Here is a 24,759-nt window from a genome sequence, read left to right as displayed (position 1 = left end):
TCGCTAGTTGCCTTACATTTTAGGCGTGAATTGAGACGCCGCTTGAACATGCCATGCGACACCCTGGTCCCACTAACAGATACTCATTGGAGTCGACGGGGTTTGGCCAATCGGCGGTGATTGAATTAATATGAGTCCGACCGTGACCCGTGTAGGCTTGGCAGAAGCTTGACAGAGCCCCTGCCGCCTCCATGGGTTCCAACGTGTGTGATCCATCTCACCACATGGTGCCTCGGTCTGAAGCAACAGTCTGCCGTTAAGAAGACTCTCTTTTAGCAAGTTGTTGGAAGATTTTGGCAGCCTGTGTTTGATTTGCTATTGCAAATGGTGATAAAGCTAGCGTGTTGACCCGGGGTCTACTCAGTTGATATCTGTAACGAAACATAAGTTCTTGGCGAAATTGGGGCTCGACAGAATTGCATTGTAGGAGAGAGCTTATCAATGCTACTTAAAGAGCATTGACATCCGATACGCAATTCTGCCGTCTTATCATTTTCACCGCCTATCGTAGTGGGTGATCTGAGAGGCGCCGGCGTGGTTCATCATTGTTCCGGAGTTGCCCCGGTTTTTTTTTGGATCCCAACAACATCAATTGAAACAAAGCAAAACTCGGCATCATCGACCAACTTAACATGATGGCGCCGCCCGCTCTTCCGCTCCATCGTCATCAATCATCTCTCGAAGGCATCATAGACTTTTCATCCCGTCAACCTTTGTCTGAGTCACATCGAGCCTCTGCTATCCGTCGGTTTTATCACGTCATCAATCATTTTGACAGCAAAGATGTGAAACGAGGTCAAGACCAATACGACAGAGTGAAGCTTGTTCGCTTTACTTACGAGTATTCCACCAATCAGGAGTCCAAAGACAACGTGTTGATCGCTGTGTTTGAGTTTTTGAAACTATCTGCATCATCAGAAGAGGATATCGACTTTGAAGATGCCACATACCGAAAGCAGCTTAAGGCTCATCTGTATAAGTTCGCAGACTACCTAGTGGACAACTTCTTTCTTCCACGTATTTCTTCCTTCACGGCGACATCATGTCCGATAGCTAACATTTCAGCAGTCAAAGCATCCACCAAAAAGACACCACAACCCACACCAGCATCTCACTCAGCTGTCATGAAAACCCAACGCCAGGGCCATATCTTTTCTGGGACACCGGAGCGTCTAGCCAATCTAAGAGGTGCTTGTCTGATACGAGACCGCTATCGCTGTGTCATCTCACGTAGATTCGACTCAGCTGAGGCCTTAAAGCGTTCCCGCCGACCAGGTGGTTGGAATGAGGCTCTTGACCAGGACGGCGCTCCTCTGCTTGGCCAAAAATTCGCCCGTCTAGAGGTCGCACACATTATTCCACATTCTCTCACACAACTTAATTCCTCTAGAGAGCTAGTACGTGTTCTTGGCTCGATACCCTGCGCTCGCTAACTCTCCTTTAGAACCCTTCGAAAGTTGCCGCACTAGCGATACTTAATATGTTTGACAGTGGTGTGGCGTTCTTGATCGAGGGAGTTGGCATTGATCGCCCAGGCAATGCTTTGACGCTGAGCCATGATCTTCACATGTCCTTTGGTGACTTCCAGGTCTATTTCGAGGCTGTCGATGGTCAGCCACACACGTATCGTATAGATACATTTCTGCCACCTGGACTAGAAGAAAATGTTCCAGTCACTCGGACACTTTACCTCACTGAGGATAGGACGATTGATCCACCATTACCTCGGCTCCTTGCTGTTCATCGTGCCATCGCGCATATCCTACATCTTTCTGCAGCCGGCGAGTACATTGATCACATACTCTGGGATGCGGATGAGTATGGCATTCGCTCGGATGGCTCAACTGAGCTGGATCGATTGGTGAAACTTCGGCTGGATGATTGGGCCCTTGGAAAAGTTCACGGTTGAATGAGCTTTTGAATGGATTCTTGAGACTTTGTAATGATTTATGATTTAGCTGGCGTGTTACACAGATGCCTGAATTAGCAAGCAGTTCGACCTGGACCGCGAACGCGCACCTCTCTGAACACAGAATTCAGAAAAGAAATACCCAATGGATAGCATGCCGGACACCGATATGGAAATTAGCTGCATCAGGAACCTGATCTGCTGTCTTTTTCTCCATGCTCAGAACAAGTGGATGAACCTGTAGCCCGGGCGGAAGTTAATATCTATAATAACGTACTCCACAAGCGAGTCGGACGCACAAGCGAGTCGGAGTCTTGTACATCTTGAAAAGTGTGTCCATGAAGTATCGGCCCTCAAGACCACCAGGGCCCGGGCGGAACTCGATCATGCAGGGAAAGTCGGCGAAGGGATGGCGGGGCGTCAAGCTGGCGGAGAGCTTGCGGGCGAGGGACTCAAGTTTGCCCGTCTCGGAGCTGAGTTCATCGCGGGCGATAGCGGCGAGGTCGGCATCTTGATCAGGGTCGTCGAGCATGGACGTCCGCTCGGCGACTGACGACTGGGAAGTTTCCCACTCTTTGAGGGCTTCGGCGACGCGGGAGAGTTCGCCGACACGCTTGGCTGTGGAGGAGTCGAAGGACGAGTTAAGGGTTTTCTGGAGGCCATCGTGTTCGGTGGTTAGGGACTGGGCGCGTTGGAGGAGGGCGGGTGCGAGGAGTGGTGAGGCATCTGGAGGATGGTCAGTTGCTTGGAGGGGTTGGTTGAGGAGAGGAGAGCGGACGTACCATTGGAGGCGAAGCGGACGTACCATTGGAGGCGAAGCGCACGAATTGGCGCATGTGAGAGCGTGTTAATGCTCGGGTGCAGCTTCGGCATATCCATGGTGCCGGGGACATGCTTGTGAGGAGGAGGGGAGGTGGTGATGTGGGTTTGGGAGATGGAGTTTGGTGGTGATGAATTTTTAGAGGCCATGATGCCAGGGTCTAACGGGGATACAGTTGGCGCGGGCCGAGAAGACACAATATGACAATCTAAGTACGCTATGGGCCAAGGTCAATTGATACAAGCAATGGATTATTTATATCTTTAACATTCTAGTCTATATCTTTTGTCTAGCTTCAGCTCTTTTAGCAGCATACAGCAAACACATGCCCAATATCATAGACGAACCGCCCCATCGCTGGGCCGCTAAATAGCTCCCTCCCATGGCCTGCATCAACTTTCCTGCCAACGGCGACCCCGTCAACGCGGCAAAACTAATAATCGTAAAGATCATACCAATTCTCGTCCCTGCTTTACTCAAATCTGGAGTCAGGCTCGCACAACACGAGGGGAACAAGCTTTGGACTGCTGCACCGAAATATCCAAAGACGCTGACCCAGACGAAACCACCTGTTAGTGTGTCCACCTGCGACCACATGTAGAGGCACAGCGCAGCGGAGAATATTGTAGGGATGAAGACATTTATGGCGCCGAAGTAGCGGTCGGCCAAGAAGGCTGATATCATTCTGCCTGGGACGCCCACAGCGTTGATGGCGATGAGCATGAGGAATGAGTCTGAGGCTGAACCGCCCAGTTTGTTGGTTGAGTACTGTCGAGCCTGGAAGTGTCAACTTACTGTCACAGATGGCCATTGAATGGAGAGTACTCACGTAATTGTACGAGATCCAAGTAGGCCACAAGGTAAAGAACATGGCCACCGCAAACAAGACATACGCCGGCTCCTTGAACGCAGCCCATTCAACAAGCGGCCCAGCTTTCCTCGCCTTCATTCTCGTCTTGGCGATTATCATAATAATCATGGACGCCACAGTAACTACCAACCCCATCACGCGCACCGTCCATAGGAATCCAATCTTGGGGAGAAGCTGCTGGGCGATCAACGGAAACAAAATTCCCCCTGTCGCAACTCAGTGTGTCCATCAACCAAGTAAAGCAAAATTTGGACCCTCTACTTGACTTGGTTGACGGGACCCCCTTGCTTTACTTGGTTTACTCGGTAGAGAGGCTTGCTTTGCTTGGTTGGTTGACGTTACTCGACTATTTTCCATTCCTTATGTGGCTCCGGTGGTAGATCTATGCTAACATACCGCTTCGAAGCAGGTGCTTTTGGCATTCAATCGCTGCTACAGTGTCCGAATTAAGCCGATTTCGTTCATCTGTGATGACCTTCTTTGTCTGTGAGAAAACGCGTTCACACTCGGCGCTCATTGCTGGGCAACTGAACAAGTCAAACGCCATCTTGGACAGGATGGGGTAGTCAGATGTATGGCGAACCCACCACTCCAGAGGATCCTCAACATCCAGATCAGCCTTATTAGTCCTGGCCATAAACTCATCCAGCTCAGATGTCAGTTTTGTCCGCTTCCCTCGTGTGGCTGACGCCGCAATGGCAGCAAGCCTCTGACGACGCTTACGAGCTTGCTGGAGTGGATCAAGCCTCGCCCTGTTATCAGCAACAGCCTCCTCCTCCTCCTCCTCCTCCTCCTGCTGCTGCTGCTGCTGTCGTGCTCCTTCTCTTAGGTCCACTTCCGCAGCTGCTTCCTCGTATTGTGCATAAGCCTCCCGCACCACTCTCTTCGCCCCGCTGATCCATTGCTTGTTGTGACTCCATTCAAGCTCGAAGTAGGTAAATTTGTTTGCCGGATGCAGGGCAACTGCACATTGGTATGCAGGCGTGGCATCTGTGAGGCCAAAATATTCTTCAAGCTTGATGCGAGCAGCATCAATAGCATGGGAATAGTATGTTGACACCACGTCAGGGTGATCATCTGCAAACTTCCCAGCCTCCTGGAGCTTCTTGAAAAGGACATCAAGCGACTCGATCGTCTCGTGGAGAGAGCCATGCGATCCTTCTAGGCCAGCTTTGTTTGCCCGGCCTTCCATGCGCTTTGTTAGGTCTTTGAAGGGCTTTAAGATATTGAGGAAGTGGCTCAGATCGGTCCAATCTTGTGGAGTAAGGATATCCTGTGAGATATCATATTCTCCGTTGGTATCGTTGTAGTTGAGGAAGAATAGATCAATTGCGTGGCGGAGTTTCAGAGCTCTTTCAATCATGGAATATACAGAGTTCCAGCGGATCCCGCCATCGACCAGGACTCTAGTGTAGAGGTTCTCGATGCTGCCTTCGTCGTACGCCTGCAGAACGTACTGTTTCAGTCTCTCTCGTCGCTGGTCGCTTCTGTTGATCCACGTACAGAAGTTGTGGAGCTTGCCGATAAAGCTTTGCTTCCTCCATATCTCAAACCGCTCGTCATCAGATGCGCCACGGAGCCGTTGCTCCAGCTTGCTAACGCCCTGCCCAAAGAGGAGAGCTTTGACGATGAGATTCAGCATATGGCCGACGCACCGAAGGCGACTCTGACGGTTGATTGCAGGGTACTGCTTTGCTAGCTCCTGAATGCATGTGTCATTATTGCTAGCGTTGTCCATCATAAAGAAGCCAATGACTGGGGAGATATCGTAGAAATCGATGACTGTTGACAGCACCTTGGCAATATTCTCGCCGGAGTGAGGGCCTTTCAGAGGGGGAAGATCCAGAAGAGCTGTCTGTAGCTTATGTCATTCATCCAAGAAGTGAGCAACAACAGCTAGATAGTTTGTCCCTTCTTCAGATGTCCACGCATCCGTCGAGACGTGAATCTTGCTTGTGGTGAGATGGAGCTTTTCTCTCAGCCAAACACGTCTCCCAGCATCACCAAACCATTTCTCTTTGACCCAGCTACTAAGAGCTGACGGGCTCTTGGGCAGAATCTTGTCGCTGTCTTCCAGATAGTTGGTAAAAATCTCATAGGTGCGTTGATGGGTTGCTTGACGGAAGGTGAGATCAAGATCAATCACCCAGTCGGTAAAATCGTCTTTAAATTGCAGGTCGTTGAACACGAAGCGCCGGCCTCCGAGGTATGATGTGAGATTTGTTGCGCCCTTGGCTATGCTGAAGGGGTTGCATTCTGCTGCCTTGTAGCCAAATTCTTCCAGCCTGTGCTGATGTTTCAGATGGTATATAATGCTGGTCGTGCTCTCACTGGCAAAGAGCGCAGTATTGTGATGGCCACTAACGTGGCAGTATTTGCAGAGCCAGTACTTATTGTCTCCGTCCGTTGTAAGCTGTGCGCCGTGTCTGTAGATTGCTGAGGGTTGGGATTTGGAGTTGATGGTGCGCTTATGAGGCTGACGATATCGGATGGATGGCACTGGCTTCCCATCGTAACGGATTTTGTCCCACTCGACAGGGAAATGGCATTGAGAAGCTTTTGGCACCTCTCTTTCGTGGGAAACGGTTGCGGGAGAAGCGCCATGAAGTGGCACACTGGTTGGAGTTGAGACCGAGCTAGGGGTACTGGACTGAGCAGAATCGATCGGCTCAGAGGGAGTCCTAGGGGGTGTGGACTTTCCGAACCTTCCCCGAGGCTGAAACATTGGATATGAAGGCATTACCATGCACCACCACCCTTTCGACAACCCCACCCTTTCGTCAGGCAAAAAAAAATTCCCCCACCAAAACTCAACACTTTCATTTACACGCAGCTTGACCAGAATAAAAGTTATTTGAATGCGGTTGCCTCTATCAAGTATAGAATTGATTGAAATTTCTGTTTCCGTTCTCATACTGTTCAGTGGGGCACGTGATATATGTGGGTAGTGGTAAGGAAGTATCACCACTTCAACCCCCAATTTCTTCACCGCTCCTTCTCAACATTACTCCTGCTAGTCTCTCACAACACGATCAAAATGCCTTCATCTCGGCCTCGTTGGAAATATACAGAAGACGACATGGCCGAGGCTATATTGGATGTCACCGATAATGGCTTTTCACCCCCTCAGGCGGCTCAGCGACGCGGCGTGCCTCGAACCACTCTAATCGACAGACTTAACGGCCAGACACCCGTAAAAGAGCAAATCCAGCCTGGTCAACGGTTATCCAAGAATCAAGAAGACATATTGGCTTTCTGGATTCTTCGTCAGGAGTCTCTGGGATACGCTCCGTCCCACAATCAGATTCGCGCTTGCGTCATGGGCCTGCTAAGACAACAAGGTGACCAACCGGAATTAGGACGCAACTGGGTGACCAGATTCATTGAGCGCCGCTCAGACCTTAAGACTAAGATGGGTAGACGCCAAGAAGCCAATAGGTTTGACTCTTTTACGCCTAAAGCGGTTCATTGGTACTTCGATATCAGGGAGGGCCAGTACGGCTGGATTCAGCCTGAGAACACTGTTAACGTTGACGAAGGAGGCATCATGATTGGTTTTGGCAAGCCTCTATTTCTATTTTCTCTATAGTTTTGAAATTTGACTAACTAGACTCTCTCCGTTAGGGTTGGATAGCCTGGTGGTCGGAAGCGCGAACCTGAAGCGGAAAGCTCTTCTCAAGGGACCACAAACTCGAAGTTGGACCTCGTTCATCGAAGCTATCACTGCTGACGGCCGCGCTTTAACTCCTGGCATAATATTCAAGGGGAAGGAACTCCAAAAACAGTGGTTTCTTGACGAATTCAAGAAGACAGCCGACTGGCATTACATAACTTCACCTAATGGGTGGACTGACGACCACATTGGTGTTGAATGGCTTGAAAGAGTCTATTTGCCTCAGACCAAGCCTAACGACGAGTCTGATGCCAGATTAATCATTCTAGACGGCCATGGGAGTCATGCAACGGTACTTCCTTTGTTTCCTTAACCAAAGGTTACTGCTAACCGAGCCAAGGATGAATGGATGGCTACGTGCTTTCTGAACAACGTTTACTGTTGCTACCTTCCAGCACATTGCTCTCATGGACTTCAGCCATTAGATAATGGAGTATTTAACGCCTCCAAAGCTGCATATCGTCGAGAGCTGGAAAAATTCGCTTCCCTGACCGATTCTGCTCCGATGGATAAGGTCAATTTCATCAGAGCCTACGCCAAGGCTCGTGAAGTGGGAATGACGAAGAAGAATATACTCTCCGGCTGGAGAGTTACTGGTAATTGGCCAATTTCACGAGCCAAAGCTCTGCGGCATCCAGAAATCCAAGAGGATAGGCGGAATGACAGCCCGAAAAGGACTCCGGAGCGGGCGCCATATTTCGGCTCGGATGATACACCAAAAACCAGCCGCCACATTCGTGATCTTGGGCTGAACAAAACACCAAAGACGCGGAGAGGGTATAGCGTGATAGCAAAAGGGTTTGAGGCGCAGCAGCAGACGTTAGCGGCTCATGCAATGAGAATTGCTGGTCTGGAGGAGGAACTGGCTCGTTCGAAGAGAGGGAAGAAGAGGAAGGCTGTACCTAATCCCAATAAGCGTTTCGTGACTCTGGGCGAGGCTCTAGCGGCTGGAGAAGTCACTACCGAAAAAGGAAGTGAAAAGAAGCTTGCTGTGGTGGATGATAGCTCTTCGGAGGAGTCAGGGCCAGAATCGGAGGCTGCTTCGGTTATTGAAGTCAGAGAGGAAACCATACCACCCCAGCGCACCACTCGATCTGGGCGGGTAGTCCAAAGACCTAAATATCAATAGAAATATCAATTTCAAATTTACAGGAGGTAACCATTTGCAAATAACTTTTATTTTGGCCGAATTCTGTGTAAGTGAAATAGCTGAGTTTTGGTGGGGGAATTTTTTTTTTGCCTGACGAAAGGGTGGGGTTGTCGAAAGGGTGGTGGTGCATGGTATTGACTTGGGATTTGGACTGTGCAGCAAATGACATGGGACAAATTGATCGGGCTGCAGCCTCATGTCGTGACCTCAACCAAAAAAAAGGGGGTTTCGCAACGACCTTGCCTAAAACGGAAATGCAGTCGAGTAACCTCAAGTAAACCCGAGTAAGCGAAGGGGTCTTGCTTTGCTTGGTTGAAGACCGTCTTTACTTTACTTGGTTGTTACGTAATCAACCAATCCCAACCAACCAAGTCAAGTAGCTTGGTTGTTGGACACACTGGATCTGGTACTCGCGGCTCTCCCTCCACTTGGCGGCGAACTCTTCGGGCGTACGGGGCACCTTGTTCTCAAAGCCCGGGCGGACTACGCGCTCCGAGGGCGCTGTCATGGAGGTCAGGAAGTCGGGGGCGGTCTGACGGTCGGGACACTCGAAGCCGAGGTTGATGAAGTAGGCCTTTGCCTCGTCTGCGGGGCCGAAGAAGATCTGATATCCTTCGTAGATGACGAGGGCCTTGTCGAACAGATCGTATGCGGTCTGGGGTGCTTGATAGATAGAGACAGCACATGTCTGGCCAAAGAGCTCCGACTGTAGTCGAAGAGTCTTGCAAAATTCGACTGCGTTGGCTGAATCCAGACCACGAGTCGAGTTATCCCAGCATTGGAAGGGGGCGTTGGCAAGCGTGGCTTCGGCGATGGTGACTCGCTTTCTCTCGCCGCCGGAAACTCCGCGAATATAGTTGTCGCCAACTTGGGTGTTGACGGTGTGGCTGATGCCGTACATGGCCATGACGACGTCCCTCATGTGCTCGCTGTACTGGTTGTGGTCGATGCCGGCCGGCAAGTTCTGTGGGCATCGTGCGCGCGCGGCAAAAGTGAGTGTGTCTCCGACTGAAAGCATGGGGAAGTGCACGTCGACTTCAGCAGTGTAGATAGCCTCGCCCTTGTGGTGCTTGTGCATCTCATCCGCGGGGACACCGTTGTAGTTGAAGTACGTGCTATCATCGATGTAGATATCGTTGGTCTCGCCGGACACGGACTTGAGGAACGTCGAGCATCCTGAACCGGGAGGTCCAAGAACAACGAGCATCTCACCCGCGTTGACAACACCGTCGAAGCCACGAAGAATGTCGATTCTGCGCTTGCCCTGGTTGGGGGAGAAGATGTTTCGCGCCATGCTGGGGAAACCAAGCCAAACGTTGCCAACGTCCTTTTGATAGTCGGTCTCAGCACCGTAGCCAAAGACGTTCATGTCCTGGAAGCAGAGACCACTCTGTCGGAAGCCCGAGCCGTTCTCGCCCATGGCCTTCGACACGGCCTTTGCCCAGGCTCTAGCGTTGAAGTTCTCGTTGTGCGGGTTGAGAGGAGACTCGGGGTCCTCGGCGTTGAAGAGATCTGCGTGGCTTCCCTGGAAATGATGCGAGGTGTTTGTGTATTGCCGAGCGAGGTCTCGCACGATGGAGTGACGGCGCACCATCTCCTCGGTCTGCTGATGCTCGCCCTCGTCGTCGCTGCTTGAGCTCACTTTCTCGTCCATGTTAGGGCCTGGGGACGCCGGGGGCTTCTCGTTCGGGGTGGGTTCCATGTCGACGATTGTGTCGTGGCTGCTGTGCTCTGAGCGTGGAGCGCCCATGTTTGCCTCGTTGGGAGTTGCGTGAGAGGCAGCCATGTTTTAAGCAGACAATAGATGTCTAGCTTTGGCGCGTTGATCGAGCTTCAGTCTGTTGTTTACACCTGGTTAGATGCTGTATGATGGCTGTGAGGTGAGAGGTGAGTGACATACAGGTTCTGGTTCGAGTATTAAAGGGGTTATTAAAGTAATATACTGAAGAGGGTTATAGTAAAGAGGAAAACAAGTTAGTAGTAGCAAAGTAGAAGGAAAGGTCATGCCATCACATTGGACCACTTGGAGGTGCTCGCAGGTCTTAATACCATCAAAACGGGGGTGCTATCCAACCCGTCACACCGAAGGTGTGTGGACCCGGGTTATCAAGACACGGATCCCGTCGACTTCCCGACCCCGAGTGGAGATCGGGGTCCTCACGAGAGCCCGCTACCGACGAGTTATGGAGACGCTCAGCTCAAGACTCAAGATTATGGCTGAGGGCGTATGCAGCAAATATCCCGGCTTGTCCGCCGGATAGATTCTGCTCCTAGACCGAGATTCATAACTTTTGGGAATAACACCATCAACCTTCTTTTGGCATCGATTTTCGTATACTCGTACAGACAGCAAACATGGCACCCGAACAGCAACGCCCAACACGCATTCTGGCTTGTGTACTCTGCTAGCAATGTAAGAAGAAATGTGACCGCAAGAGTCCTTGTTCGTTTTGCGTCAAGGTAAGCAAGCATCAAAGCAGTCTGATGTAAGACATGCAACTAACTATGGCAAGGCCAAAATAGATTGTATCCCAAGCACACCGGCTCCCAAGCGAAGTCGTCGTAAGCCTACAAAGGAACTACTTGCACGTCTGGAGCGCTGCGAGGAGCTTCTGAAGAGATGCACTTGCGTTCAAAAGTCTTTGATGTACGACTCGCCCGAGACAGGGAGCGAGTCGAGCAGTCCGACAGATAGCAACTCGAGCCCGCCGCCTGAGAGTGAGAAGATGAGCTCTACGTCAGATGAGCAGCAGCAGCAGCAGCATCAGCATCAATCATTATACCATTAAACTGTTTGGCGGGTGATATCTTTTGGCGTTTGGGGGGATGGTTGGGTTATACGGAAGCTCATGGTCTTCATGGGTAGGACAGGACGGTGTAAGATGAATGGTGTAAGAGGATCGGGATAAGGCGTTCCAAGGCAAATGAAACATTAGCATAGGTACATAGTTGAAGATACAAAGCTTAATCTCATTACTTCTGCCTCGTAAGAAACAGAAAAGAGGGTATTTGGATGGAGGGGATGTGGTGGTCTTATGGCAGCTGTCAACCCGACGTGTCGTAGAGGAGAGAGCAGAACAAGACATGTCGTTGAAAAAAAGCTGGGGGATCAGAGGTTTCCGGTAAATTTTGAGCCCTAGTTGTCGACGGTAGTGGAGCCCTGCAGCCAGGGATGGTTTAGACTGAGTTACAGGGCCACGACTCTAATTGGTCTGTTCTTTGTTGATGCCCACCCCCTGCCGGGTCCATTGGGCATCCCGTTGGTGATTAATACTGTAAATCTCTACAGCCCCTGACCTGGGATTTACGTGTCTTGACTTAAGGTCATATCGTATGATGAAGGCTTTTGGTTACTGGATACTTGTGTAATAGATCTGAGATGTCCAATCTCTAACATCATGTCTATAATCTGGTAATCTGGTACAATTCTCAATTTGAGGGCTAAAAACAACGTCATCGTCAACTCGCCCCGCGTCACGCTATCGGAGTCCGTTACGGGCCCGCCATCGACCCCTCCCGGCTTTCTAATCATTCTCCACAATTCCCGGGCCTGACAGGCTCCAGGGACAAAAAAATTGTAATAACCAGATTGCAAAAACGTGGCCATGCCAGAGCCTCAACAGGCTAGTTGACCTGCTCCGGCAGCGGCGCCAGCGCCAGCGGCATCGTCAAAAGCGGTAAAAATCTAGCCAAAGGAGCGCTCGCGATAGCCTCAGGCAATACCATTTAATATTATCGTTTTACTTGTCGTTCCGAGCTGCTACGGCAATTTGCCTCATCTTTGCGGATTTCTAATCAAGTTCACACGGATTTGATTTGTAATGTGTGCTCTTCATTTTCCAGTCACTTGATTAAAATTAACTAACTTGGTTTTAGGCTTTTATGCTTAGTGACTGATTTCGACTCTGTTACTGAAAGACGCCTTGTCTAAGAAGGGCAAGACTAATTAGCATTGCACCCAGCCCTGACCCGCTTGTAGTGGAGGCTCAGGCTGTTTGCTACTCACACTTGTATCCATTTCTTAGAGTTTTCGGCTGTAAGCTCATAGCTGACAATTATCATCTCTCGCAAATTGCATAGAATTATCAACCTCGGATCAGCCGGTTTGTAGACCGAGACTCCTGTACGTCATCTCAACAAATATTGGCGCGGGTTGAGGTTTAAAAGGCTATGGAAGGTCTTCCGTAGACCGTGGTATAGCAAGGAGTAAGGTTGCATACTTCCATTTTTATGTTGCTGTGGACGGAATGCATCATCTTATTCTGATATCAACCGCTGTATTAGGCTGTTTGCCTTTGGTGCTGTCGTCCTCGGCAGGCCATGCTGCGCTGCCTACCGTCAATATCCACAATGGAACTCTAGTCGGAACCCGAATTTATTCATCTTACCAAGAGTCGTTTCTAGGAATTCCTTACGCTCAACCACCAGTCGGCCAACTTCGATTTGCACGTCCAGAACCGCTTGAATCTCGGTGGCCGTCTCCGAGAAATGCGACCGACTATGGGCCGTTTTGTCTCGGCAACGCTTTTCGTCTCGTCGGCTGCAGTCAGGAGTCCAACAGCTATCACCAAAACGAAGACTGTCTCACTATTAATGTAGTGCGGCCTATTACTGCGCCCGCTTCAAAACACCAGCCATCATCATCGGCGAAGGGTCCTCTACCAGTCCTAGTCTGGCTTTACGGAGGCGGCTTCCAAGAGGGCGGCAGTGGAGATGCTCGCTACGACATGTCAAATCTTGTTAAGAAATCTTTCGAAATCGGACGTCCTATTATTGGGGTGAGCTTCAATTACCGTGTCGGCGTCTTTGGCTTCGCCTCCGGAAGACCGTTTAAAGAAGCAGGGACCGCGAACCTTGGTATTCACGACCAGCGTTTGGCCCTACGATGGATTCAAGAAAACATCAAGGCATTTGGCGGTGATCCAACTCGCGTCACTATCGCAGGCGAATCAGCGGGTGCCGGTTCTGTTGGGTTGCATCTCATTGCAAACAATGGCCGCAATGACAGGTTATTTAACGGTGCGATCGCCCAGAGTGGTGGACCTCTGAATTACATCCCTCAGATGTCCGAGGTGGTTCAGGACGCACAGTTGGACGCCCTTATTAAAGAAGTGGATTGTCTGAATTCGACAGACAGTATCTCCTGTCTGCGACAGATTCCGGCTGAAGCTCTGAAGCAGGCGTCTATGGGAGTCCTTTGGAACCCTGTTACTGACCAGGATTTGTTCTTGGACCTGCCCTCGGTTGCGCTTGCGAAAGGAGCATTTGTACCTGTCCCCCTCCTGATAGGGTCGAATACCAACGAAGGCACGCCTTTCATGCCCCTCTTTTCAAATATTAGCGCGAGCGAGCCCAGGGACTTTTCCGCTACACTCCGATCATATTTCGGACCTACCAAAGAGTTGAACGAGACGATTCAACGACTCGACGAGTTCTATTCCGCGGCCATGGAGGATGACATCGAGTCGGCACTCGGCACTGTTCTTGCCAACCCGAAACATCCTTACGGACCCCTCTATGGCAAGATCTCCACGCTTCTAGGTGACCTACTTTTCACGGCTGGTCGACGCATCACGGCCGAAGCGTGGGCTGCCAAAGGGTTGCCTGCTTACAGCTACCGCTTTGACACCGTGCCCGCTGGCGTTGACCCGGAGACCCTGGGTGCTGCTCACTTCCAGGAAGTCGCTTTCGTGTTTGGAAACACAGAAGGCAACGGTTACGACATCAACCCATTCAGCATAACCGATCCGCGAATTCGTGCTAAGTATTTGGATATGAGTGAGCTGATGAGTCGGATGTGGATCAGTTTCACAGACTCAGGAACACCAAACAACCATCGAGGTTTGTATTAGGCATCGATCGTTCTGATTACACATTTGCTGAAAATTTCTTAGTTCGACATTTTAAAGTTCAATGGCCGGAATACGAGAAGCAGAATCCAAGAAATATAGTTTTCAATGCAACAGCAGGTGCAAAATTGGAGGCGGATGACTACAGAAGAGAAGCTATAGACTACATTCGCAACACAGCAGCCTCTTTTAACAGAAAACTTTAGATTCTATCCATCAGAACGAGCTGTTTTAGTTAAATGGAAAAGTCGGATTTTATTAATACAGTAATATCCGATCTCAAATCGTAATTAGCTTATCAATTCGTAACTATAACACTGTACGCGAGCCCAGTACGAGCGAGTCACTTAGACAGGCGACGAGCTATATTCTTTACATCTCGTACTGAATACTAGCCCGACTCGAGGGTCTTGAGTACGGCCAGAACTTTTTCAATTCCCATTAGAGCTCATTCGAAGGACGATGTGATAGATCTGGCTAGGACTAAAATTCGTTGTTAGGTAACGTGGTTGATAAGCGACTGTAGCAGACAAGCGAGTGTCGCACAAAACGCCGACCGCGACGCGACAACACAATCGGCCATTTTCCTTCCACAACAAACAATGGCGCCAACTAGTAATGAAGCTCACGTTCAGCTTGCCCTTCAAGCTCTGAGAAACAACCCAGAACTTAGTGCTCGGGCTGCAGCTAAGGTCTACTCGGTCTGTTCTAGAACATTGGATCGTCGATTGAAAGGCATCTCATCACGACGCGACACTATGCCGAACTCACGGAATTTGACGCCGCTTGAAGAGCAGACCTTAGTTGACTATATTCTCAATCTGGATGCCTGATTCTTTCCTCCCCGGATTAGTGGTGTGGAAGAAATGGCCAATCGACTGCTTGCCGACCGCGACGCGCCTCTAGTCGGGAAGCGTTAGGCTTCGAACTTCGTAAAGCGATAACTATAACTGCGGACGCGGTTTTTTTTGTAGGTATGACTATAAGAGAGCTTAATGTGAAGATCTAGAGGTTATTTGTGGCTGGTTTACCCTTGTAAGGAATACATTCGCAAAGCATGGTGTTGCAGAGGAAGAAGTTTAGTCACTGGGTGATATGGGGGGTAGACCCCGACGTTAGAAACCTTCCAATAATCCTTAATCTTCGGTTCTATATGCATTTGCATATAAATCACGATCGCGAGCCATGTGTAGATTTGGGCAACGGAGGTCGGCTTCCAGTTTGAAAGCCGAGACCGCGGCTTTAATCTGGGGCTGGCGGCTTCGTGCTGCTGCAATAGGTGACTGACCTAACTGTTGGTGTAGCTGAACCAGCTTTCTACTAGGGAAATAGGTATGAAGGCCTGGAAAAGCAACAGCGGCTGCTGGGGCAAAGCTGCTATCACAGGGGCCCGGTTTGGAAGGTCCATCGGCTCGAAGTGGTAACCGCGTTCCGGGTCCGGCTTTTCAATTGGCCGGCACGTATTATCCTCAGGGCGTTCACGGCGGCTGTGATAGTCAACGCGTATGAAGCGATTGTCGTCATACATGTTGACTGCTTGGCTAGGGGGCAGTTGGGAATCCATGGGGATACAAAGAACGCGTTGTACGAGGAATTAGGTGGAGTTGTTGTTTCTGAACGCGCTCTGGGTCACTCCCTTGTACCGCGGCCCGGCAAGGGGGGTTTGGGGCGCCAAGCCTAGGCGTAGACTTACCACAGTTAAAGGGATAACTCTTTACAGTGTAAGACAGTTACAGTAAAGCAAAGGTTTGTACCTGCAATTTCTGGGTTATAGTTGATAATGTCTTGTACTAACGTAATCGGCATATTTAAACATAAGGCCGACTAGTCGGCGCTCAGTCGTGTGGAGTATCTGTCCTTAAGTTTGCTTTGTAATGATGCCGGCCGAAATTATGTCATTTCTATAGCGCTGACAAATTGCTTTTACTGATTATTCTGACATTGGTAGTATAAAGCCAAGTGGGTAGGTTAATAATATTTCATCAAGCCATTATTGAATTCCTTGAGGCCAATACAATACCGGTATGTCACCTACCAAAACCCTCCTCATTGGTCTCATTCTATGTCTCTGTCAAGCAATTGTTTCGGCAAGGACAGTTACAAAAATCCCTTCCCAAAATCAAGCCCGTACGGTGTTTCAATTTTCCAACGGAACCTGGGTTGAGAACATAGCGGTTCGACGCAATGGAGATCTGCTTGTGACCTTAATCGACCGGCCGGAGTTGTACCAGATCGATCCTCTCCACAGCAGGGTTAAACTAGTTGAGAATTTCCAGCAAGCAAACGCTCTGAGTTTGTTAGGGATAACAGAGATGGCGCCTGACGTCTTCATCGTCATTGCCGGAAACTTCTCGGTTAGTCGAAGAATGTCGGACCCAAAGTCATACTCCATATGGAGGATCGACTTCAATCGAGGGGGGAAATGCGAGAAAATCTCAGAGATCGAACGGATTCCAGAAGCAAATTTTTTGAATGGCATGACCACGTTGAATCACCGGACTGATAGCGTCTTGGTCTCGGATTCAGCCAGGGGTGTGGTTTGGCGCGTGGATATAGCGACTACGGACTATGAGATTGTGCTGGAGGATGAGACAATGAAACCGCTCCAAGGGGTACCTCTCATTCTGGGCATCAATGGAATCCGAATCCTAGGGAACTATCTCTACTATGTCAATGCTCCTAGAGGGCTGTTCTGCAGAGTCGAGATTGATCTATCCACAGGGAAGGCGATTGGTCAGTACGAAATCATTGCTACCGAAGTTCCCGGGGACGATTTTGTTATCTCTGAAAAGGGTGTTGCATATGTTACGGAGAATGGACAAAACTTGTTGGAAAGAGTTTACCTGGATGGGAAGAAGGAGTTGGTTATAGGAGGACTGAATTCAACTGTAATCCCTGGAGCAACTTCGGCTGCCTTTGGACGTACACGGAAAGACCGCAACATCCTCTATGTCACAACAGCAGGAGGTCAGGCTGCTCCAGTTAATGGAACTTATGTAGAAGGTGGTAAGGTGGTTGCTGTCGCGATATAGAATTTAATTCTTCTATTGCAGCTAAGTGTAACGGGCTGTGCCCGTAGCCGTGCCATCAGCCCGGCAATCTCCTCTTCGGACTCCAGATATGACTGATATACCACGAGCATCCGCGCACACTTGACGACGGCCGAGTAGATGGGCGTGTAGTCGATCGCATCGATCCGCCCGTTGTCTTCCCGGATCCCTAGCACAGCCAATGCGCTGAGTACGACGTTGTCATAGTCGCCTCGCTTGAGCTGATGGTCCAAGAACCCCACCAGCATATCCAAGCATAGTCGTTCGACCTTCCCCGTCCCCTCCGTGTCTTTCACGGCTGCCTCGACGGCTTCTTCGAACGCGTCGTATAGCTCGCCTTGCCGCACCGTCAGCCGGAACGGCGGTCGGTCGCTGTCCTCCCACTGTTGCGTTCGCTGCCAGATGCACACCATCTTCCGCCACACGTCCTTGTACCGCGCCCACGTGTCGTCCTCGAGCCGGCTGTCGAACGGCCTGCTGGGCTTGACGTTGACCTCCTTGCGCTCGACCTCGAACAACGCGGGCCGCCCGACCTTCATGGGCACTGATGTGGCCCGCGCCTGGTCTAAGACGCAGTCGAGAATGTCGCACATCCCTTGCAGCACGGCTTCGTCCTCTCGGACCGCCCCGGCCGACTTGCGCAGTCGGTCGGGGTCCCGCCCGGACAAGTGGGCGGCCCAACCGACCCGCGTAACCCATCCGTTCGGCTCCGTCTTATCGTTGGCGACCCGTATCATCTCCCGCTTGTTGGCCTCTAATCGTTCGGCCTGCGCACGGTGGGCGCGCGTGAGCCGCTTGGTGAGATCCTCCGCCCGTCGGCCGTTGCGCTCTCTACCCGGCTGCCCGCTGCTCCGGCCGACTTCGAACCACCCACTTGCCGCGCGAGACCGGAAGAACCGCTGACAATGCACGCCCGTTCTCCATGGCACCCTTCGCCCCTGCTTGGCCCGGCTAGCCACATTGCCGCCCCTCTTCCAATCGTTCTCCCATCCGTGCTCGTTGCGGCAGTGCGCTTGTATTCGCTGTGTCTGTCGGCTGACGTACTGACACTGCTCGCACCCTAACCCATCCACCTTAGGCGGTGCAAGAAACGGGATCGGCTCTATGGTTGGTGGCGGGTATTGGAATGCTTGTAGACCGGCTTGGTCTTGAATGAGTCCTGGGATTTCCTGAATGGTCTGGAAGATCTTATGCCGGTCTTTTGCCTTAATTCCTGAACGTGATGTCTTTAAGTGACTGTATATTTCACCTGTTATATATGCTATTTGGTATGGTTTATAGATAATAACTGGATATTTAGGTAGATAAATGATGGCTCTCTAGTAGCAGTATTAAGATGACTTTAAACCTGCTTAAAGATATATCCACTAGCCAGTCCTTATAATGCCCTTTACTATATTAACTATTAAGTTAACTTAACAGCAGTAAATATATATCGCTGCGTCTACATAATATAACATAGCCCTGCCTACTATTAATATTCATTGGCTCTATAAACCACCCTTTATATCTGCCCTATCTCTCCCTAGAGCTCAGTCTACACCCTTGCACTACTTTATAAGACATAACATGCTATCCACTGGATTAGTTATTAAGACGTCGTAATACTACAGAAAGTGGGTTGCCAGCTTCTACCGCCCTCGCTCTCGAGCTCGGGCTGTGCTATATTCAACGCTCTGCTAGGAGCGCGGGCATCCCATCTACTTACTAACCTCAAAGCATCTACTTGCACGGCGCGATGGAAACAATCGTTGATAATGCACCCCAGTTGTCCACGGCAGACTCCGTTGCCTCGTAGCCCGCAGCTTCACATTGCCCCCTCTAGTCCAGTTATTACTCCAGCCATGTTCATCTCGGCAATGCGTCAGCATGTGACTCCTTGCTCGAAGTACATATCCACACTCATCACACCTTAACCCATCTGTTGCCGGAGGTGCAATATGTGGTAGTGACGGATCAGTTGGGGCGGGAAATCGAAAGTCGTCTAAGTCTTCCTGTCGCCTCAAAATTCGTGGGATTTCATAGATCCTATCCCTGATCTCCCGCCTTTGTCGCGCTGTGAATGCTCGGCGGTGCTTTTCTTGACCTAGATGCGATACCACTTCATCCGCCAATACTGCCCACTTGCATATAGAACACACAATCACATTGAGTTCAGCAAGGTGGATAAATGGGCTGATTGTTGGTGTGGTCTCGGCTTCTGGCGTCTCAATGGATGACCGATTGTCATGACATGGAGTAGGACTTGGTGTTGGTCTTCTCTGGTGTATTCCGTCGTGTTTCCAAGAGCTTCTCTACTCCCTTCATCATAGCAGCTCTCCTGATAATAGTTGCTCTCCTCAACACTAAGATGTGTTTGGATAGAGCTCCGGTCGATGCGTAGCCTCTTGGTCAATATATTGTCTTCTGATGGAAGCCCCGATTCTAGATGACGTTTTTGTGCTAGAGATAAGATACACCCGGCTCCAGTATTAGATGTTTGTGGACCTAGTTCATTCCCGTCACTTTCCTCATGCAGTTTTAGAAACCCGTGCCACTTCCCAGATGCCTTCATATATAGGTGCAAGAGCGCTGGCTGCATCTTATCCGGATATGCACCATTTAATCCATAAGTGCTATATCTCTGGGCCGGTCGGTGGCCGCTCTGCCATGCAAAAACAACGTCTGGGTCGCCCTCAATGGTACGATCGTCGAATCGGTTGAAATAGCTACCAGCGTGGCAAACGTGTCTTTCAGTGATGGCTATCGACAACTGCCGATAGAGTTGAACCCCGATACCACAAGGAACGCCTTGCGTAGCTTTGCTGAACTGTCGTAGCTGCCGGGTAAAGGTGATCGTGCTCCAGGCCGAATCGGTCGCTGCTGGAGCAAAGAGAATGCTATTCTCTATGTTCTTCTGGAAACAGGTGCGAAGGAGATATAGGTCATGCGCCTAATGTAGACGAGATACTGAAACACGATCAACGCGATTGGTCTCGGGAGGAATCGCGCGACTTGGAACTCGTTGTTTGTCGTATGGCGCGCTTTATGGTGTCTTGTAGTGGAGAACATCCGACCAGCGTAAAAGCCGATGCCTCGTAGCTGTGAGGAGGAATTGCAATGCTCAAGGGCCAGGAGTTCGGGGATCCTGCATCCTTGCCCATTGCCTAGCTGGAAAAGCAGCATGATCATTCGGAGAAGTTCATCATGGGTCTCGAGATACTTGCTGACTGCCTTGACATCCCAGTTACTTTCGCCCCTACCATCCTTCTGCAACAAGCCATCTATAGGCGATAGACAAGCCCTCGTTAACAACTCCAGGTAAGCATCTGTCAGGCCATTTGCTAGATCTGTAACGAAGGAATATCCGACTCAAGAAGTAGATAATCTGTCTCGGATCCTCTTGAAATCGGGTATCGAGGGTTCCCAGTCATACATGAGGCGCCTACACGTGCAGGTAGCAGCGTGGATGACATTGTGAATAATGCCTCGAAAGGCAGCCATAGTGAGGCGGAATTCCCCATCCCACGATATCTCTTCACCATCATCACTCCATTCAAAGAGAAAGGCTGGCCCTTCTGATCGACGCAAGGCATTACCATACGCTAAGAGACTTAAGAACTCGCCTAAAGGGGACATAGTTCCGTCGCACATCTTTTGGTGTCGAATGCTATTGAGCAATTCGAGCTGGCCGCTGCGTGGCCGAGCCTTGATACCGATATAGTCATGTGAGAAACGTGGCAATACTGCCTCAAGCATAACGAGGCGGGTACAGTAGATGAACCCAGATAGACATGTCGTATACTGGTGTGGGCGAAGGAACTCAGACCCGGTAGGTGGAGAAAGGCCATATACAGCACTGAAGTATACCAGCAATGTCGAACTGGATTTTCCGTCATGTACCTGGTAGGACGTTTCATTTCGAGGTCAAGCTACAGTGGCGCGAGGACCCTCAGAGTTGACGACGACGTCTTGGGGGCTAATGACGGGCAGGACAGCCACTTGATGCGAAAGCAGCAAATAGGCGAAGGAGGTGACGGCACACTGACGTCTCCTCACAGACGGTGGCACCACGACTGATACTTATGTCCCTGGATGCAGCTAGGAGACGCGGGCCCATGTACGATGTCCTGCTCTTCATCTCGCTGTTGTGGTTGCTTTGCAGCTCTGCTGGGATCATTGCGCAGTAGCCTTCGAAACCCCACGAACGGGAAGAGGAAAAAAGGAGGGCCCTCCCTTTCGATAGAAAAGTCCGTCGGGCCTTCGTCCTGTGTTGGGAAATGCGCTCCTCAACCGCTCCCGTCTCAGCATCCCGACGGAGAATATGACACAACTTGATTTATCAGCCGGTGGGGCGGGCGCCCGACCCTGATTCGCTTTGACCCTCAGCTTTAGCCTCGCCTCGCATCCGAGCTGAACTAGTGCGTAATCGCACAAGCTTTCTGTCTCTTTTTTACTTTTTCTTCTTCACGGTCGCCTGCCGTCGTCATTCATCCGAGGGCCCGCGGCGCCATCCGGCAGTGGCGGCTCGCCTTGCTTTATTCTGCCGAGGCCGACGGTAAAGCGAACCAGGCGCAAAGCCGGTGCGGGTGTGGGGGACGTACTACATACGCAGTATTCTATCGTGACGATGCGGTTGTCAATGCCTATGTCGTTGTGAGCGTCATACTACTTGTTGGGGCCTGTAGTTCGGCTACTGTTGAATAGTGGCAAAGGAAGCTCATGGAAGCAGCTTGAAAGGTGGATAAATATTGTCATCAAAGATGACAGTTGCCACCTATTGCCACAGGCTTAGCAAGCAGCTTCCAGCTGATTCCACATAGCACAGAAAAAGCATATAGAGCTTGCTCTAAAACCTCAAGTAGCAAGCTGGACAGACAACAAGATGAAGAACACACGATTCACCCCAATATCTGACAGCTACCCTCGTGGTCGCGTCCACTCCCACGGGGGGGACACTGATTGGGAAAAGGGGCCCTTGATTCGGAAAAAAAAATAAGATTTCTATATAAATAGCAAGTTAAAAAAAATCCATTCAGATTATAATCTAAAAACCATCTTTTATATAAAAAATTAATTTAAATATAAAAACTCTTATTTATTATTATGTTAATAATAGCTTGTTTATCTTCTAGGGTTATTAGTCAGGGTTAGGGTTGGGGTTAAGATACTTCTCTTCTTAATAAAATAGTTAAGGTTAGTAATAAATAAGAACCGAATTTCCCAAGTCAAGGGTACTTTTTCCCACTCAGTGGCCCCCCCGTAGGAGCGGACGCGACCATGGGGGTAGCCGAACTACAGGCCCCCACAAGTACTTCTTTGATCCCCAGATTTTACCTCGCGGTACCCCACGCCCCAGACCGACTTTCAAGGGCATGTGCTGATCGCCGAACCCTTCATTTGCATTCGACCATTGCCGGCGCCTTAATCAGGTACGCCAAAGAAAGCATTGATGAAACGACGGTAGCGCGCTGTCAGCACGCATAACAAGTGACCTCATTGACCTCGGTAAGGTCATGGACTGTTAAACTCCGTCGGAGTTGCGGGATTAGATCGCAGGGGTCGATCACTTAGTGGACTCTCTTGCAGGGTTTGGCTGAGACAGACTCGCAGCGTGTGATGAGCGCTGGTCGCACTCGCACTCGCATAGTCGCATCCTCTCACACTCGCACTCTCTCTCAATGTTAATTGCGCTGATTTGTAAATTATAAAGACCTCATCTTGTCCCTTGAGAACTACATATTCGATGGCAGTTAGTTTCTAATTGTAAGACATCGAACAACAAGCACACAAAAGCCATACTTTTCACGTCTTCTTCCCCCTTTACTTCACATACAACATAGTTGCATCATGGGTGTCAACCATCAATCCGAGAACCGTCAGTCCGAGATTCCCGGTGTCCTTGAGCCACCGCCTGGCTCCAACCCTTTATCATGGGGTTTCTACGCAACACGCGAGATTCAGGAGCCTACAGCGTTGCAAGTGGAGGGAAACATACCGACCTGGCTGACTGGTTCTCTCTACCGTGGTGGTGCAGGTACTTGGGATGTCGGCAACTATACAGCCGAGCACTGGTTCGACGGCTTCAGTCGCAACCACAGGTTTGAAATTGCCAACGGCACCGTGAAATATCGAAGCCGTAACTCCACGGACGAAATGATTAATTTTGCCCGGGAGACGGGGCGTATTCCTGATGGCTCGTTTGGATCGGATCCTTGCAAAATCATCTATGGGGCGATGGAGACCACGTTCAGGGATGGGAACAATACACGCGGCGACCCAGACACTTGCAACATCGGTGTGGTCTTCGTGCCGAACTTCGCTGGCCTCGATCGCAAGACCACTAATACCGGGGCACCTTTCGATACATTGGTCGTTGCAACGGATGCCACCAAGCTTCAACAGATCGATCCCGTCACGCTAGAGCCCATCGAAGTCTTCACCTACCAAGCTTCCAATCCGCTACTGACCAATGGTGGGCGAAGCGCGGCTCACCCCTACATCGCACATGACGGGGCCCTCTACAATTATCACCTCGACTTGACAGCCCAGCCTCCTGTCTATAGAATCTTCGGCATCCAGCCGCCAAGTGGAGAATGCAAGATCCTTGCCACCATCACCGACGCCCCAGCTGCCTACATTCATGCACTATTTGGGACGGAGGATCATCTCATACACGTTGTCTCGCAGGCTGACTATGTCAAACCTGGAAAGACGATATTGGATAGCATTGGTCCGTGGCGGCCGGAGCGAAAAACGTTGTTCTATGTCGTTGACCGCGTCAAGGGCGGAGTGGTGTCAAAGTACGAGTCAGAAGAAGCCTTTTTCGCATTTCATCAAATCAACGCCTTTGAGAATGATGCTGGAGATATCTACGTCGACATACCAGTCATGGAGGATACAACCTTCTTGAGCGCAGCCAAGGTCGCCAATCTAAGAGCCAATATCGGGGCTCACGACGGCTCGTCAAAGAACGATATTCCTGCCACTTTTACTCGGTTCCGTCTTCCATTCAAGGGAGAAGGCGCACGTGCTGCTGATGGATCCCTCGTCAAGCATACTGCTGAGGTAGACTTCACACTGCCCTATGCCCAAGCAAACATTGAACTCCCGCGAATCAACTGCAAGTTCCATGGACGGCCTTACAGATACACCTATGGAATCCACGTCCAAACGCCTGGTCACTTCAGCGACTCGATTATCAAAATTGACACTGAAACCAAGGAAGTCAAGACATGGTCCCCATCTATAAAACATGTAGCGTCTGAGCCGATTTTTGTGCCGACCCCAGGAGCCGAACGTGAGGACGACGGCGTCATCCTGACTGTGGCTATGGACTCTGCGCAGCGAGCTAGTTCTCTGGTGGTTATTGACGCGACAACCATGCAGGAGATTGGGCGAGCTCGGATGCCTATCGTTATGGGTTACGGATTCCACGGCACGTGGGGCTCGGTTTGA

At 50.4% G+C, this 24,759-nt stretch overlaps 10 protein-coding genes across 10 annotated transcripts; 4 read left to right on the top strand and 6 right to left on the bottom strand.

Moving 5' to 3' along the window:
* Positions 1 to 635: 635 nt before the first annotated feature.
* Positions 636 to 1,909, top strand: BGZ61DRAFT_539437 (uncharacterized protein; the record flags this gene model as incomplete). The annotated part of the gene is made up of 3 exons (XM_046254786.1): positions 636 to 1,017; positions 1,069 to 1,397; positions 1,445 to 1,909. 3 exons carry the CDS (start codon positions 636 to 638, stop codon positions 1,907 to 1,909), a joined length of 1,176 nt encoding a protein of 391 aa, XP_046096539.1.
* A 106-nt stretch (positions 1,910 to 2,015) lies between these two features.
* On the bottom strand, positions 2,016 to 3,052 carry BGZ61DRAFT_144192 (uncharacterized protein). The gene is made up of 2 exons (XM_046237309.1): positions 2,715 to 3,052; positions 2,016 to 2,635 (listed from the first exon to the last, which is right to left on the bottom strand). Exons 1-2 carry the CDS (start codon positions 2,800 to 2,802, stop codon positions 2,166 to 2,168), a joined length of 558 nt encoding a protein of 185 aa, XP_046096538.1. The 5' UTR covers positions 2,803 to 3,052; the 3' UTR covers positions 2,016 to 2,165.
* Positions 3,006 to 3,813, bottom strand: BGZ61DRAFT_368401 (major facilitator superfamily domain-containing protein; the record flags this gene model as incomplete). Its single annotated transcript, XM_046241889.1, has 2 exons — positions 3,006 to 3,506; positions 3,559 to 3,813. Coding segments are annotated over 2 exons (756 nt in total), but the record flags the coding sequence as incomplete, so codon positions are not given.
* Positions 3,814 to 8,772: 4,959 nt separating this feature from the next.
* On the bottom strand, positions 8,773 to 10,077 carry BGZ61DRAFT_562875 (P-loop containing nucleoside triphosphate hydrolase protein; the record flags this gene model as incomplete). The annotated part of the gene is made up of 1 exon (XM_046255865.1): positions 8,773 to 10,077. One exon carries the CDS (start codon positions 10,075 to 10,077, stop codon positions 8,773 to 8,775), a length of 1,305 nt encoding a protein of 434 aa, XP_046096536.1.
* A 2,593-nt stretch (positions 10,078 to 12,670) lies between these two features.
* BGZ61DRAFT_562868 (Alpha/Beta hydrolase protein) lies at positions 12,671 to 14,557 on the top strand (the record flags this gene model as incomplete). The annotated part of the gene is made up of 1 exon (XM_046255864.1): positions 12,671 to 14,557. One exon carries the CDS (start codon positions 12,671 to 12,673, stop codon positions 14,273 to 14,275), a length of 1,605 nt encoding a protein of 534 aa, XP_046096535.1. The 3' UTR covers positions 14,276 to 14,557.
* Positions 14,558 to 16,268: 1,711 nt separating this feature from the next.
* BGZ61DRAFT_432234 (uncharacterized protein) lies at positions 16,269 to 17,304 on the top strand (the record flags this gene model as incomplete). The annotated part of the gene is made up of 1 exon (XM_046243875.1): positions 16,269 to 17,304. Exon 1 carries the CDS (start codon positions 16,297 to 16,299, stop codon positions 17,302 to 17,304), a length of 1,008 nt encoding a protein of 335 aa, XP_046096534.1. The 5' UTR covers positions 16,269 to 16,296.
* BGZ61DRAFT_368453 (uncharacterized protein) lies at positions 17,265 to 18,518 on the bottom strand (the record flags this gene model as incomplete). Its single annotated transcript, XM_046241894.1, has 3 exons — positions 17,265 to 17,774; positions 17,856 to 18,089; positions 18,234 to 18,518. Coding segments are annotated over 3 exons (1,029 nt in total), but the record flags the coding sequence as incomplete, so codon positions are not given.
* A 456-nt stretch (positions 18,519 to 18,974) lies between these two features.
* On the bottom strand, positions 18,975 to 19,493 carry BGZ61DRAFT_562852 (uncharacterized protein; the record flags this gene model as incomplete). Its single annotated transcript, XM_046255863.1, has 1 exon — positions 18,975 to 19,493. A coding segment is annotated over one exon (471 nt), but the record flags the coding sequence as incomplete, so codon positions are not given.
* A 1,366-nt stretch (positions 19,494 to 20,859) lies between these two features.
* On the bottom strand, positions 20,860 to 21,198 carry BGZ61DRAFT_293200 (uncharacterized protein; the record flags this gene model as incomplete). Its single annotated transcript, XM_046238596.1, has 1 exon — positions 20,860 to 21,198. A coding segment is annotated over one exon (339 nt), but the record flags the coding sequence as incomplete, so codon positions are not given.
* Positions 21,199 to 23,151: 1,953 nt separating this feature from the next.
* Positions 23,152 to 24,759, top strand: BGZ61DRAFT_368442 (carotenoid oxygenase; the record flags this gene model as incomplete). The annotated part of the gene is made up of 1 exon (XM_046241892.1): positions 23,152 to 24,759. The coding sequence occupies one exon, from the start codon at positions 23,152 to 23,154 to the stop codon at positions 24,757 to 24,759; it is 1,608 nt and encodes a 535-aa protein (XP_046096530.1).

This window comes from Ilyonectria robusta (assembly GCF_021365365.1).
Source record: "Ilyonectria robusta strain PMI_751 chromosome Unknown BGZ61scaffold_34, whole genome shotgun sequence".
In the NCBI taxonomy this organism is placed as follows: domain Eukaryota; kingdom Fungi; phylum Ascomycota; class Sordariomycetes; order Hypocreales; family Nectriaceae; genus Ilyonectria; species Ilyonectria robusta.
Note: the sequence above shows the minus strand (reverse complement) of the source record. Positions and strands in the feature narration are given on the sequence as shown.